The sequence below is a fragment of the Salvelinus sp. IW2-2015 genome, linkage group LG17 (assembly GCF_002910315.2).
Source record: "Salvelinus sp. IW2-2015 linkage group LG17, ASM291031v2, whole genome shotgun sequence".
Taxonomy (NCBI): Eukaryota; Metazoa; Chordata; class Actinopteri; order Salmoniformes; family Salmonidae; genus Salvelinus; species Salvelinus sp. IW2-2015.
In genome coordinates, this window is record NC_036857.1 from 41,681,211 (window position 1) to 41,698,072 (window position 16,862).

Sequence of the window (16,862 nt, forward strand, 5' to 3'; positions counted from 1 at the left end):
CGTTTAAATGTTTTACTCACGTTGGCCACGGAGAAGGAGAGCCCACAGGCTTTGGTAGCGGGCCATGTCAGTGGCACTGTATTGTCCTCAAAGCGAGRAAGGAAGTTGTTTAATTTGTCTGGGAGCAAGACGTCGATGTCTGCGACGGGGCTGGTTTTCTTTTTGTAAWCAGTGATTGACTGTAGACCCTGCTACATACGTCCCGTGATTGAGCCGTTGAATTGCGACTCTTTGTCTCTATACTGACGCTTTGCTTGTTTTGATTGCCTTGCGGAGGGAATAGCTGCACTGTTTGTATTCGGTCATGTTTCCAGTTGCCTTGCCATGATTAAAAGCGGGGGTTCGAGCTTTCAGTTTTGCGCGAATGCTGCCATCAATCCACGGTTTTTGGTTAGGACATGTTTTAATAGTCACCGTGGGTATGACATCTCCGATGCACTTGCAAATAAACTTGCCCACCGAGTCAGCGTATACATCCATCTTGTTGTCTGAGGCTATCCAGAACATATCCCAGTCCACGTGATCGAAGCAATCCTGAAGCGCGGAATCCGATTGGTCAGACCAGCGTTGGACGGACCTGAGCATGGGCATTTCCTGTTTTAGTTTCTGTCTATAGGCTGGGAGCAACAAAATGGAGTCATGGTCAGATTTGCCGAAGGCAGGGCAGGGGAAGGCTTTGTATGCATCCCAGAAGTTAGACTAGCAATGATCCAGAATGCTAGCAGCCCATGTCTCGCATTCGATATGCTGATAGAATTTAGGAAGTCTCGTTCTCAGGTTAGCTTTGTTAAAATCCCCGGCTACAATAAATGCAGCCTCAGGATGTATGGTTTCCAGTTTACATAGAGTCCAGTGAAGTTCTTTCAGGGCCGTCGAGGTATCTGCTTGGGGGGGGGGGYGAAGATAATGCGGAAGATAATGCGGTCGGCATTTGATTGTAAGGTCTAGCTCAGGTGAACAAAATTACTTAAGTTCCTGTATGTTGTTGTGATTACACCATGAGTCGTTAATTATAAGTCATACACCCCCGCCCTTCTTCTTACCAGAGAGATGTTTGTTTGTCGGCGCGATGCATGAAGAAACCGGGTGACTGTTGCGACTCTCACAACATATCCCGAGTGAGCCATATTTCCGTGAAACAGAGAATGTTACAATCACTGATGTCTCTCTGGAAGGCAACTTGTGCCCTAAATTCGTCMACCTTGTTATCTAGAGATTGGGACATTGCCGAGTAATATGCTCGGGAGCAGTGGATGGTGTGCTCGCCTTCTGAGTCTGACCAGTAGGCCACTCCGTCTGCCTCTCCCGCGGCGACCGCGTTGTTTTGGGTCAGCTTCTGGGATAAGATCCCATGTCCAYGGTGGAGGTTCCGAACAAAGGATCCGCTTCGGGAAAGACTTATTCCTGGTCGTAATGTTGGTAAGTTGTCATCGCTTTTATTTCCAATAGTTCTTCGCAGCTGTATGTAATAACACTTGAGATTTCCTGGGCTAACATGTAAGAAATAATGCATAAAATAATACATAAAAAAAACATAACTGCATAGTTTCCTAAGGCGAGGCGACCATCTCTGTCGGCGCCATCTTGCATTGAGTGATGTCTGTTACTTGAACTCTGTGAAGCATTTATTTGGCCTGCAATCTGAGTTGCAGTTAATTCTAATGAGCTTATCCTCTGCAACAGAGGTAACTCTGGGTCTRCCTTTTCTGTGGCGGTCCTCGTGAGAGCCAGTTTCATCATAGCTCTTGATGGTTTTTGCAACTTCACTTTCAAAGTTCTTGAAATTTTCCGTGTTGACTGACCTCATGTTCTAAAGTAATGATAGACTGTCGTTTCTCTTTGCTTATTTGAGCTGTTCATGCCATAATATGGACTTGGTCTTTTACCAAATAGGGCTATCTTCTGTATACCACCCCTACCTTGTCACAACACAACTGATTGGCTCAAACGCATTAAGAAGGAAAGAAATTCCACCAATTAACTTTTAACAAGGCCCACCTGTTAAMMGAAATATATTCCAGGTGACTACCTCATGATGCTGGTTGAGAGAATGCCAAGAGTGTGCAAAGCTGTCATCAAGGCGAAGGGTGGCTACTTTGAAGAATCTCAAATATAAAATATATGTTGATATGTTTAACGCCTTTTAGGTTACTACATGATTCCATATGTGTTATTTCATAGTTTTGATGTCTTCACTATAATTCTGCAGTGTAGAGAATAGGAAAAATAAAGAAAAGCCATTGAATGAGTAGGTGTCAACTTTTGTACTGTTATTGTACATGATGAACATATTATTCAATTCAGCCTTATCGGCAGGTATATGTGTGTAAATATTCTCATATTCTGTCTCCCTCGTCTTAGTTGTGGGTGGGCATGCCCGCCTGGTATGTGGCTGCGTGTCGTGCCAATGTGAAGAGCGGTGCCATTATGGCCAACCTGTCGGACACAGAGATCCAGCGGGAGATTGGCATCAGTAACCCCCTGCACCGCCTTAAACTGCGCCTGGCCATTCAGGAGATGGTGTCCCTCACCAGCCCCTCGGCACCGGCCAGCACACACTCTGTAAGTGATACAATACGTAACAACCTGCACACAAACATTAGCATATGTTCAGTAACATACTTGCTACACATCCAGAAGTTTGAATATGTCTGAGTGAAAATGTATTCAAACTAATCATTTATTCCTTTCCAATCTCAAATTGTCCTCAATGACGTCACAGTCGACCAGTAATATCTGGATGACTCATGCAGAAATGGAGTCATTGACCGCTACCATAAAACCAGTAAGCTGTTTTGTATTTTTGTATTTGATTTAAGTTCCCTTTAGAAAATATCTTATTTCAAAATGTTCAACAAATTAAGACATTTCGTGCAACACAATTATCTAACGATAGTGTATTCATTCGAAACTGTATAAGATTGTATGGTACACATTTAACTGGCTTAAAATCATCAGGCAACTTGAGACTATGCTGAATGAAATGCCATTTATCATTTGTTTTCTTTGTCTTTGTCTCTGATTAGGCATGTATTGCTGCACCTTTCCCCCACTACTCCCCCAATTTCTCTTTGAATGTAGTGTTTCTCCAACTAATTTTCCTTCACTAACAAACTATTCCTCCTTCTGCCCATCCTTCCTTATATATTCTCCTCTCCATAATGCCTCCTGCCATTTACCGTTCTGGCAATCGTTCCTTCTCCCTCTCCCTCTATATCTATCCTTTTTTTCTCCTTCCTTTGCCTGAAGGAAGTGAAGGAGTTCAGCTGGGACCAGGTGAGTTGTTTTTGTCGATAATATTATTATCAGGATCAGCAAAACTATATTGATTATATCACATTGCAAACAGACCATACAGTTGAAGTCGGAAGTTTACATCCACCTTAGCCAAATGCATTTAAACTCAGTTTTTCACAGTTCCTGACATTTATTCCAAGTAAAAATCTCCTGTCTTAGGTCAGTTAGGATCACCACTTTATTTTAAGAATGTGAAATGTCAGAATAACATTTCATCACATTCCCAGTGGGTCAGAAGTTTACATACACTGGGTCAGAAGTTTACATACACTCAATTAGTATTTGGTAGCATTGCCTTTAAATTATTTAACTTGGTTCAGACGTTTTGGGTAGCTTTCCACAAGCTTCCCACAATAAGTTGGGTGAATTTTGGCCCATTCCTCCTGAGAGAGCTGGTGTAACTGAGTCAGGTTTGTAGGCCTCCTTGCTCGCACATGCTTTTTCAGTTCTGCCCACACATTTTCAATAGGATTGAGGTCAGGGCTTTGTGATGGCCACTCCAATACCTTGACTTTGTTGTCCTTAAGCCATTTTGCCACAACTTTGGAAGTATCCTTGGGGTCATTGTCCATTTGGAAGACCCATTTGCGACCAAGCTTTAACTTCCTGACTGATGTCTTGAGATGTTGTTTCAACATATCCACATAATTTTCCTAGCTCATGATGCCATCTATTTTGTGAAGTGCACCAGTCGCTCCTGCAGCAAAGCACCCCCACAACATGATGTTGCCACCCCCGTGCTTCACGGTTGGGATGGTGTTCTTCGGCTTGCAAGCATCCCCCTTTTTCCTCCAAACATAACGATGGTCATTACAGTTCTATTTTTGTTTCATCAGACCAGAGGACATTTCTCCAAAAAGTACAATCTTTGTCTCCATGTGCAGTTGCAAACCGTAGTCTGGCTTTTTTTATGGCGGTTTTGGAGCAGTGGCTTCTTCCTTGCTGAGCGGCCTTTCAGGTTATGTCGATATAGGGCTCGTTTTACTGTGGATATAGATCATTTTGTACCTGTTTCCTCCAGCATCTTCACAAGATCTTTTGCTGTTGTTCTGGGATTGATTTGCACTTTTCGCACCAAAGTACGTTCATCTCTCGGAGACAGAACACGTCTCCTTCCTGAGTGGTATGACGGCTGCGTGGTCCCATGGTGTTTATACTTGCGTACTATTGTTTGTACAGATGAACGTGGTACCTTCAGGCGTTTAAAAATTGCTCCCAAGGATGAACCATACTTGTGGAGGTCTACAATTTTTTTTTCTGAGGTCCTGGCTGATTTCTTTTGATTTTCCCATAATGTCAAGGAATGCGGCACTGAATATGAAGGTAGGCCTTGAAATAAGCCACAGGTACACCTCCAATTGACTCAAATGATGTCAATTAGCCTATCAGAAGCTTCTAAAGCCATGACATCATTTTCTGGAATTTTCCAAGCTGCTTAAAGGAACAGTCAACTTAGTATATGTAAACTTCTGACCCACTTGAATTGTGATACAGTGATTTATAAGTGAAATAATTTGTCTGTAAACAATTGTTGGGAAAATTATAGTTTGTTWACAAGAAATTTGTGGAGTGGTTGAAAAATGAGTTTTAATGACTCCAACCTAAGTGTATGTAAACCTCTGATTTCAACTGTATATCCCAAATCCAAATGTTCAAATGTTAAATTATTTCATCTATTCTCAGAGAAGATTTTGGAAGGAAATTTAGGAAATTTAAATAAATTGTCTTTCAGAGGCCATCGATTCTCACTGTCTGGTGCTCTCTCTTACCCACTTTTTCTCTCGTTTTTATATRCCGCCTCCCTCTTTCCCCCCTATGTTTTGTATCCCCACACCCCTTCTCTCTCCCTCCCTCTTTGCCCCCCATCTAGATCCTGGCCTATGGGGACATGAATCATGAGTGGGTAGGGAATGAGTGGTTGCCCAGCCTGGGTCTGCCCCAGTACCGTTCCTACTTCATGGAGTCTCTGGTGGATGCTCGCATGCTGGACCACCTCACCAAGAAGGAGCTTAGGGGACAGCTTAAAATGGTGGACAGCTTCCACAGGTTGGATTCAAATAGTTTCAATCAATCTTTGCTGTCATCGAAAGGCATTCCATGTATGGAAGCAGATTCATGCCAAAATCTTCGTATTGATTTGGCACATCTGCTTCCTTAATTTATGTGCTGCATGAAAACAAATAAAATACTGATCATCAACAGAATATTAAACCAAAGGGCATCTTATCTAGTGTCCTCTGCTCAGTTACATATTTCAATGMTTTTTACATGTATTTCTTATCATCATCTCTTTCATTCCTCTTCTCTAGAGGAGAAGGGGTTGGTTGTCACACGTTTTACTCTTGTGTGTATTTCTTAGCACCAGTATACACTATATATACAAACGTATGTGGACACCCCTTCAAATGAGTGGATTCGGCTACTTCAGCCACACCTTTTGCTGACAGGTGTATAAAATTTAGCACACGGCCATGCAATCTCCATAGACAAACATTGGCAGTAGAATGGACTTACTGAAGAGCTCATTGACTTTCAACGTGGCACCATCATAGGACGCCACCTTTCCAACAAGTCAGTTCGTCAAATTTTCTGCTCTGCTAGAGCTGCCTCGGGTCAACTGTAAGTGCTGTTATTGTGAAGTGGAAACGACTAGGAGCAACAACGGCTTTGCCGAGAAGTGATAGGCCAGACAAGCTCACAGAACGGGACTGCCCAAGTGGTGAAGTGCGTAACGKGTTTAAATGGTCTGTCCTCGGTTGCAACACTCACTACCGAGTTGCTTCCAGAGGCAGTTTGGAACGTCAGCACGTTCGTCGGGAGCGTCATGAAATGMGTTTTCATGAAAAAGCCTCACCATGCACAATGCCAAGCGTCGGCTGGAGTTGTGTAGAGCTTGTCGCCATTGGACTCTAGAGCAGCTATTTTTCATGTTTCGGGCTAGGCACCTTAGTTCCATTGAAGGGAAACCTTAATGCTACAGCATACGATGACATTCTAGACGATTCTGTGCTTCCATCTTTGTGCCAACAGTTTGGGGAAGGCCCAGTCCTGTTTCAGCATGACAATGCCCCCGTGCACTAAGCGAGGTCCATACAGAAATGGTTTGTTGAGATCGGTGTGGAAGAACTTGACTGGCCTGCACAGAGCCCTGACCTCAACCCCGTCAAACACCTTTGGGATGAATTGGAACGCCAACTGCGAGCCAGGCCTGATCYCCCAACATCAGTGCCCGATCTCACTAATGCTCTTGTGGCTGAATTGAAGCAAGTCCCCGCAGCAATGTTCCAACATCTAGTGGAATGATATTTTGGAATGAGATGATCGACGAGCAGGTTTCCACATACTTTTGGTTATGTAGTGTATCTTACAATAATTTTTTCAATATCAGGAGAAAGACCAAAGACTTACWTGGTTTGAAACGGGGACCATTTTTATTCTCCTATCTTATTCCATAAGCCACCACACACTCTGTCCACTTGTGACAACCAGTATGGGGTTGGTTTTTGCTAGAAGTGTATACCTTTTGTTACAGGAAATAAAGCAATATAGTATACAAAAAAATTGCCTTTCTTTGATCGAATGATATTCCTAACAAAATTCAGCATTTTAGGCCGTGAGAATAACAAAGTACCTTTTTAGTAAATTTGTGAGTGTATGCGTGTGTTTGCACATGTGGGTGTGTGACAGAAACAAATATGTGTGAGAGAGGGGCAACAAAGGGAGCTTTTATAGCACATGCACAAAGAGCTTGGGATTTACTATAATGGAGTTGATAGTGACAACCAACCCCATATTTCATGTGACAACCATCCACTACCCCCCCATGCTAATTATGATGGTAGTTACTGGATGTATGTCATGTTCAAATCAAAGTTTATTTGATTTCGTGTGCCGAATACAACAGGTGTAGACCTTACAGTGAAATGCTTACTTACAGGCTCTAACCAATAGTGCGAAAAAAAGGTATGTGTTTGTGTGTAGGTAAGTAAAGAAATAAAACAACAGTAAAAATACATTTGAAAATAAGAGTAGCGAGGCTATATACAGACACCGGTTAGTCAGGCTTATTGAGGTGGTATGTACATGTAGGTATGGTTAAAGTGACTATGCATATATGATGAACAGAGAGTAGCAGTAGCATAAAAGGAGGGATTGGCGGGAGGTGGGACACAATTCAGATAGCCCAGTTAGCCAATGTGCGGGAGCACTGGTTGGTCGGGCCAATTGAGGTAGTATGTCCATGGATGTATGACATGAATTGACCAGGTGTCCGAGTTCTTTCAAAGAATTCACATATTTTAACCTTGAAAATATTAGAGTGCCATTTAGATTGGGAGTAATTAGCACTGTGACAACCAACCCTGGTCTACCCTACTCAATCGTTTTCTTATCTCCAGTTTCTCTGCGTCAGGGTTTTTAATGTGTTTGGTTGTTTGGTTGTGAGGACATCAACAGTAACGCTCTTTTCTCTCTCTTTCTCCCTCTCTTTCTCTCTCTCTCTCGCAGGGTCAGTCTGCATTATGGCATCATGTGCTTGAAGCGTTTGAACTACGACAGGAAGGAGCTTGAAAGGAGGAGGGATGAGAACCAACATCAGAACCAAGGTGAGCATACGTACAGTATACGTACAGGTATCTTGAACCATAACGTATTTGGGGGCTCGTCTGATATTGCCAATGATTGTTGTCTTGCAAATAAAACGGGTAACTTGGGCTATAACGTCGCCAAATTCTTTGTCTCTCAAATGCAAATGTTCACTGTATTTGTAACCCCACTTGATTGTTATTGTACTACAGTAGCGGCCTCTTTCTGCCCGCTCCCTAGATGTGATGGTATGGTCCAATGATCGAGTGATGTGTTGGGTCCAGGCCATTGGGCTAAAGGAGTTTGCAGATAATCTCACAGAGAGTGGGGTCCATGGGGCCCTCCTAGCCCTGGACGACACGTTTGATTACACCGACCTAGCCCTGCTCCTCCAGATGCCCAATCAGAACACACAGGTACCTTCCCTTCCTGCTACACTCCAAAAAATGCCGGGTTAAAAACGACCCAGTTTGCTAACCCAACGCTAGGGATGGGCTTTTGAAATAATTTCACTATACGAATAATATCATGGTGTCCGGATAGTCTAAATACATTTTACACTTCAATGGGGACTTGCTCGTGCGACTCAAGAGGTGTACTCTGCTTGTTTCAGCACAGAACGGTGCGGGAGGGGCAGAGTGTCTGACATGGAGGGGTAGAGAGAAAGTAGCCAAACCAACTCGCGCAAGTTAGACAACCTATTGCAGCAACACGTTTATCATCTCATCTGGTAGTGTCTGTCTTGACTGCATCAAGTTGAAGTTAAGAAGCTAGCTAGCTACACTAGCCAGCTAAGTTAGCCAGCTAGCTAGCAAGGCTAATTGAGGCTATTTATCTGCGCTCCCCGTCCAACAACTCTATTCATATTAATCAACAGCCCACCTATTGGATGATCATTGTAGCCTACTCTCCCACTTCACTGCCACACATAGAGCCTCTGACAGTAAAGCTGTTTTGATTGACTGACAATAACAAGCTACACGCGTGAAAAGTGTGTAGGCTGCCGGTAAGTCTTTTTTCATGGGCACACTCATAAAAACTGTCATCAAAACTGTCATAAAACTGTTGTTTTATAAACATTTTTAATGTCATGGTCTATCCTTGCATGTAGCAAGGTCACATAGAGAATACAATTTTAGTCAAAGCCTTTTAATAAAAATAAATACTTATTATATTAAATTATTATATATTTATTTTTTTAAATAAAAAAATATATACTCTCACAAGTAATCGAATAATAATGTCTGTTCGGATATTCGGGTAAATATTGGACAGAACACACAATGGGTTATTTTGACCCAGCCAGTTGTGTTGTGTGAATAACCCAATATGTTTGGATTACACAAACATTGGCTAATTTAACCATCACTTTCATGCTGGGTTGACCCAGGGGTGAATGACTGCCCCCTCTCATTGAAGCCACGGAAGTTCAAAGCCAACCGTGGTACTGCAGGAATTGTTATCAGAAAACAGGATCCCCCGTTATAGTGAATGGAAAAATTGCAATCTTCGTGGTAAATGTTTGTGTAAAGTTTTTAAACACAATCATGGTACCAATAATAGCTTGTAATACACCAGATGTACAGTCACCTGACAGTGTATTAAGTACACCCGTCTTCTTCCGGGTCAGACCACCCTTTGCCTACAGAATAGCCTGAAATCTTCGGTGCATGGATTCTACAAGGTTTTGGAAACATTTGTTGCMCAATTGGTYTCAAGGGACCTAATGTCTGCCAGGAAAACATTCCCCACACCAGTACACCKCMGCCACCAGCCTGTACTGTTGACACCAGCCAGGATGGGGCCATGGACTCATGCTGCTTACGCCAAATCATGACTCTGCCATCAACATGACACAACAGAAACCGTCCAATTGTCCAGTGTTGGTGATCGTGTGCCCACTGGAGTCACTTCTTCTTGTTTTTAGCTGATAGMYGTGGAACCTGTTGTGGTCGTCTGCTGCAATAGCTGATCCATAGGAAGGATCGACCAGTTGTGCGTTCTGAGATGTCGTTCTGCAAACCACTGTTGTACTGCGCATTTATTTGCCTGCCTGTTCGTGGCCCACCTGTTAGCTTGCACAATTCTTGCCATTCTCTTTCGACCTCACTCATTTATTTCGCCCACAGGACTGCCGCTGACTGGATGTTTATTTATTTTTTTGTCACACCATTCTCTGTAAACCCTAGACACTGTCGTGCGTGAAAAGCCCAGGAGGGTGGCTGTTTCTGAGATACTGGATCCGGCACGCCTGGCACCGTCGATCATACCACGCTCAAAGTCGCTTAGGTCACTCATTTTGCACATTCAATCGAACAGTAACTGAATGCCTCGATGCCTGTCTGCCTGCTTTGTATAGTAAGGCACAGCCACGTGACTCACTGTCTGTAGAAATAATAATTTCCGTGACCGTGGATGGTGTACTTAATAAACTGGCCTGTGTGAGTATGTCCTTTAACTTATTATTTTAAAATCGAACACYGAAGAAGTTATATTTGAGTTGCTAATGGCAGCCTGCAGTACACCGGTCGGCCTTCAACTCGAGTTACTCAGTGAGAGGTGAAGCAATCTAGCTAGCCTGCAACATCACTTCCTGGAGTAGCTCAAACTGTGCATGGTATGTCTCCATGAGACGCCATCTTAACCGACTTCKTTTGGCTTCAATGCGCTATTGAGTCTTCACATAGGAATGAATGGTGTCACGTGATCGATGGCTTTATCCATTCAAATCAAATTGTATTRGTCACAAGCTTCGTAAACAACAGATGTAGACTAACAGTAAAATGCAGGTAGGGTTAAGGGTAGGGACATCCCAAGGATAACACAAACCATTTTTTTATTCTAATCCATAGGTKATTTGCAGGCGTGGCTTTCAGACAGTTATTTTTGCCCACCCGTGAGAGTAAATGTCATTCCTGTTCATCATGTTAAGTTTGTACGCTGTAAATTTWAATTTTCCATATTCTGATATGAAATGAATAATAGTATTTTTAATATTGTAACAAAGTGGTAGCTATCCCAACATTTAGATATGCATAGGCTTTTGACTCATACACTTGTGTGACCCTTATTAAAGCTATAAAAGCATTAGTGTTCAACCTTCATGTGATAACAATACAACAACAGAACAGATTAACCGGAATGACATTTGCACTACCTGAAAGCCATGCCCCTACTAAGCCACGCCTACGGTCTATCAGCATCAATAACCCAACCTTGCTCTTTTTAAAGTAAACAACCCAACTAAGTGGCCCAATGCCTGCAACCCAGCAGTTGGATCATCCAAACAACCCAGCATATTTTTGTGTACAGTAGTCCAATCAGAACATGCAGGTACTCACCACCAGGGATTTTTCTGCCATGGAAATCTAAGTTTTTTCATATTTATTTTATGATGGAAAAATGCTTTCAGTGTAAACCTAAACAACTAAAACCAGACATAAAGATAATAATGGACCTATATATTTTAATAATATAATGTTTGAGAACTAACAATCACTAAAATAAAAGCTAAGACATTTACTTTAAAGCTGCAATATGTCACTTTTTGGGTGACCTGACCAAATTCATATAGAAATGTGAGTTATAGATCTGTCATTCTCATTGAAAGCAAGTCTAAGAAGCAGTAGATGTGTTCTATGTGCGAGTTCTCTATGCCTACCATTCTTATGTTTAGTTTTTGCATCTTTTAATCTCGTACTTTGATACTTTTGTACACCAGCTTCAAACAAGCAGAAATTTCAATATTTTTCGTTAAAATATATTTCACAGCGATTTAAATGGTACAATGATTCTCTACTTGTTTTTGTTGCTTATTTTGTCACACAAATTGAAATTAGGCAAACTATTAGAATTTTTTTAACCAGGAAATGGCGATGCGATTTCTGCATATCACACCTTTAAAACTGACACAATTTCTTTCAACTCCATTGAGAAACTTGTAGAATTGCAGAAAATGTCCTTAAATATAAAAAAAGTCTCTACACAGCCAAGATGGGGTCCTCTAAAATGTTCTCTAAAATCCAGCCATGCCGACGGGCTGACCACTATCCAATCAGAGCACAGGCATTACCCATTCTACTATCGTAGTCTATTCAGAACAACCATCATTCATCACAATCGCCAACCTACTTCATTTACAACTGTTTTGTAATTCAATGTAATCACTAAATGCCCTTGATAATCTTAATTCTAATCTTAATACACTCATTCTTTCTCTCCCAGGCGAGGCAGACGCTGGAGAAGGAGTACAATGCCCTCATCTCCATGGGAACTGAGAGAAGACCAGATGAGGTAAAAATAATAATAATCAAAGAATGCCAATGAAAACAGCATCAATACAGTTATGCTCAATGTTAATGACTCGTACAAGCAAGCGTTACAATCTTTATGAAATGGATTATTTGCTTGCCGAAGGCTTTGCTCATGAAGAAAGGCAGTTTGTTTCTACCAACATTAACTGGGAACCATGTGCATGTATTTTCCCCACATGCTGTTCAATAGTATACCTACAGTTGAAGTCGGAAGTTTATATACACTTAGGTTGGAATCATTAAAACTCGTTTTTCAACCACTCCACAAATTTCTTGTTAACAATCTATYGTTTTGGCAAGTCGGTAAGGACATCTATTTTGTGCATGACACAAGTAATTTTTCCAACAGTTGTTTACAGAGATTATTTCACTTATAATTCACTGTATCACAATTCAAGTGGGTCAGAAGTTTACATATACTAAGTTGACTGTTCCTTTAAACAGCTTGGAAAATTCCAGAAAAGGATGTCAATGCTTTAGAAGCTTCTGATAGGCTAATTGACATCATTTGAGTCAATTGGAGGTGTACCTGTGGACTTATTTCAAGGCCTACCTTCATATTCAGTGCCTCTTTCCTTGACATTACGGGAAAATCAAAAGAAATCAGCCAGGATCTCAGAAAAAAAAATTGTAGACCTCCACAAGTATGGTTCATCCTTGGGAGCAATTTCTAACTGCCTGAAGGTACCACGTTCATCTGTACAAACAATAGTACGCAAGTATAAACACCATGGGACCACGCAGCCGTCATACCGCTCAGGAAGGAGACGCGTTCTGTCTCCTAGAGATGAACGTACTTTGGTGCAAAAAGTGCAAATCAATCCCAGAACAACAGCAAAGGATCTGGTGAAGATTCTGGAGGAAACAGATACAAAATGATCTATATCCACAGTAAAACGAGCCCTATATCGWCATAACCTGAAAGGCCYCTCAGCAAGGAAGAAGCCACTGCTCCAAACCGCCATGAAAAGCCAGACTACAGTTTGCAACTGCACATGGGGACAAAYYTTGTACTTTTTGGAGAAATGTCCTCTGATCTGATGAAWCAAAAATAGAACTGTTTGGCCATAATGACCATTGTTATGTTTGGAGGAAAAAGGGGGAGGCTTGCAAGCCAAAGTACACCATCCCAACCATGKACCRCTGTTAGGGTGCTTTGCTGCAGGGGAGACTGGTGCACTTCACAAAYTAGATGGCATCATGAGCTAGGAAAATTATGTGYATATATTGAAGCAACATCTCAAGACATCAGCCAGGACGTTTAAAGCTTGGTCGCAAATGGGACTTCCAAATGGACAATGACCCCAAGCATACTTCCAAAGCTGTGGCAAAATGGCTTAAGGACAACAAAGTCAAAGTATTGAAGTGGCCATCACAAAGCCCTGACTTCAAACCTATAGAAAATTTGTGGGCAGAACTGAAAAAGTGTGTGCGAGCAAGGAGGCCTACAAACCTGACTCGGTTACACCAGCTCTCTCAGGAGGAATGGGCGAAAAGTCACCCAACTTATTGTGGGAAGCTTGTGGAAGGCTACCCAAAATGTCTGACCCAAGTTAAACAATTTAAAGACAATGCTACCAAATACTAATTGAGTGTATGTAWACTTCTGACCCACTGGGAATGTGATGAAAGAAATGAAAGCTGAAATAAATCATTCTCTATTATTCTGACATTTCACATTCTTAAAATAAAGTGGTGATCCTAACTGACCTAAAACAGGGAATATTTACCTGGATTAAATGTCAGAAATTGTGAAAAACTGAGTTGAAATGTTTTTGYCTAAGGTGTATGTAAACTTCTGACTTTAACTAGCACTTGGTAAATCTTATATCATCATGCAATATTGTCTCGTTGACAGGATGGCACTAAGACATTCAGTCGTTCACCCTCGTGGAGAAAGATGTTCAGAGAGAAGGACCTCCGGGGCGTGACCTCTGATTCCTCGGAAACGTTACCCGCCAACTTCCGTGCCTCCGCAATCTCCAKSCCCTCCGTCACCCTGAGGAAAGTCCAAAGTGAAGGTGAGGTGGTCGTCTCTTTCATCTCCTTCCCCCGGGTACCTGCTATTTGAGTCATTGGTTCCATGCTGACCAATCATTTCAGTGTTATCGACTGGAAATCTAGTGTCATTGACTGGTGTTTAAAATCGTAATGCTATCTGTTTCAGTGAACTCCGGGCCCAGGGGTGAGTCAGGGTCAGTGAGAACATATTCCTGCTAGAGATAAGCACACCAGGTGAGAAAAATACTTAATTGCCAAATAATATCATAAACGTGTACAAAGTTGTAAACACTGGTGTAAAGTACWGAAGTAAAAATACTTGGAAGTACTACTTAAGAAGTTTTTTMGGGTATCTGTACTTTACTATTTATATTTTTGACAACTTTTATTTCACTACATTCTTATTGAAAGTATGTACCTTTTACTCCGTACGTTTTCCCTGACACATGAAAGTACTTGCTACATTTGGAATGCTTATTAGCAGGACAGGAAAATGGTCTAATTCACACACTTATCAAGAGAACATCCCTGGTCATCCCTACTGCCTCTGATCTGGCAGACTCACTAAACACATGCTTTGTTTGTAAATMATGTCTTCGTGTTGGAGCATGCCCCTGGCTATCCGTAAATTATAAAAACAAGAACACGGTGCCATCTGGATTGCTTAATATAAGGAATGTGAAATGATTCATACTTTTACTTTTGATACTTAAGTATTTTTTGGAATTACATTTACTTTTGATACTCAGTAGTTGAGTCATTTTCTATTAAGGTATCTTTTACTTTTACTCAAGTATGAAGATTGGGTACTTTTTCCACCACTGGTTGTAAAGTAGTCAATGGTCATTCCTGGCTCAACAAAGCATCAACTTTTTTACATTTTGAATGGTGCTTTTGTCACCTTCTGTAAGTGTCTGAACTTCAGTCACCTAAACATGTCATTTCAGTTATCTCATGCATCCAAACACATTTCAGTAAGTAATATCAGTTATCCAAAAACATTCCACTAATTTCAGTGAGCCATCATCCCAAAATATTTCAGTCCTTTCAGTACTGTCATCAGAACACATTTGTCATTTCAGTCATCTCAGTCATCCAAACACGTTTCAGAAAAGAGCCGACCCACACTGAAATGCAGTTATTTTTTGGTTGCTTCATTATTTATCAACCCTGTCTTTGTTTTAGAGTCCGAAAAAAAATCCACCCAGTTTAAGATGAAGATCATCAACAAAATGGAGAATAGAACACAAACAACAAGAATTCATTTGGAATCCTTCAAGAAACAAGGACAATGTGAGAGAATGAAAAGATGCAAAAATAGAGTGAATGTCCATCTGTCTCGCTCTGTCTCTCTCTCTGTCTCTCTCTCTGTCTCTCTCTCTCTCTGTCTCTCTCTCTGTCTGTCTCTGTCTCTGTCTCTGTCTCTCTCTGTCTGTCTCTGTCTCTGTCTCTCTCTCTCTCTTTTTGGGGGACTGTCGAGAGAACATGCATACCCGATCTGTTAAAATCTCAGAACATGGTATTGGGATCGTGTTTCTCAACCTTTTTGTGACATGAACAGGCAAGATAAGGTCTTTTCTTTACTAAGGACCCACAAGTTAAGGTCCTTCTCTCTTGGGGAACCATTTACATTAAAACGAGCACTTGAGAACTGACTAAATCAGGTACAGCTAACCATCTGAGGGACCAGTCAGCATCATCCAAGGAACTGATCGGTCTGTGGACCAGAGGTTGAGGAACACTGTGTTAGGGGAGAGGGAGGTTACGAAATAAGTTATAAGGGTTATAAACAGTTATGAAGGGAGAGTATGTGAGGGAATGGAATCATGTTCTTAAGCCATAACATTCAACATGAGGTGCACAATGAGAAGGACAATGGACAATGAGTGAAGTGCATTATGACAAAATCCTGTTCCAACAACAAAAAAGTTTGTTAATATGCATGCCAAAACAAAACCATTTTAGAGTGAGATTAATGATATCAATCATGTAATGACATGAAAGCTTGGGTACGGGTAATTTGTAAAATGTGTGTTTTATTTGTATAATTTTTTTGTGTGTGTGTATCTGAACTGTATGTTCATTTTATACTTAGTTAAGACTGACTGTAATTTTTGTTTAAAGTAAATGCGTTTTAAGTTATGGACATTTAAGATAARATTGTATATGTACATTTTAAAAACAACTTATGATTTAAATTAATGAAGAGTAGTGATGATAATTGAAAATAATATAACAATAATGATAATGATTGTAAAAGCTGTAATTAAAAAATACCTGTAAAATGGATGGAAACTAAGTGTTTAATTTCTTGTTCCGCATTATAATTCCTCTTCCAAATAAGGTTTTGTAATCCTTCCTATGGAAGGTCAACAGGAGCAGTTCCTTGCTGTGTTCTTGATTCTTTTTTAATCCTTCCCTCGTATCAGGTTCCCACTGGGCACAAATTGGTTGAATCAACGTAATTTGTCAACGTAWTGTGACGTGGAATCTACATTGAAAATACATTGGATTTGAAAAAGTTATCAACGTAAACTGTTTTTTCAATCACTGGATTATGTCATCATTGAAACCAGTTTTCAACATAGATGAACCTTGTATAAAATATGTTGAATTTGTACCTTTTCGAAACAATGTCAAATCTTCAACGTTATATCCACTATCAGA

At 41.1% G+C, this 16,862-nt stretch overlaps 1 protein-coding gene across 1 annotated transcript in view; it reads left to right on the forward strand.

The window, feature by feature from the left end:
* Positions 1–16,482, forward strand: part of LOC111977257 (liprin-alpha-3-like) — a 70,980-nt gene extending 54,498 nt beyond the window's left edge. Inside the window, 10 exon segments of the mRNA XM_024006641.2 lie at positions 2,362–2,562; positions 2,723–2,785; positions 3,250–3,276; positions 5,168–5,343; positions 7,804–7,901; positions 8,122–8,297; positions 12,106–12,174; positions 14,053–14,215; positions 14,362–14,429; positions 15,381–16,482. Coding sequence (XP_023862409.1) covers positions 2,362–2,562; positions 2,723–2,785; positions 3,250–3,276; positions 5,168–5,343; positions 7,804–7,901; positions 8,122–8,297; positions 12,106–12,174; positions 14,053–14,215; positions 14,362–14,414 — 1,026 coding nt within the window. The 3' untranslated portion in view covers positions 14,415–14,429; positions 15,381–16,482.
* The last annotated feature ends 380 nt before the right edge of the window (positions 16,483–16,862 follow it).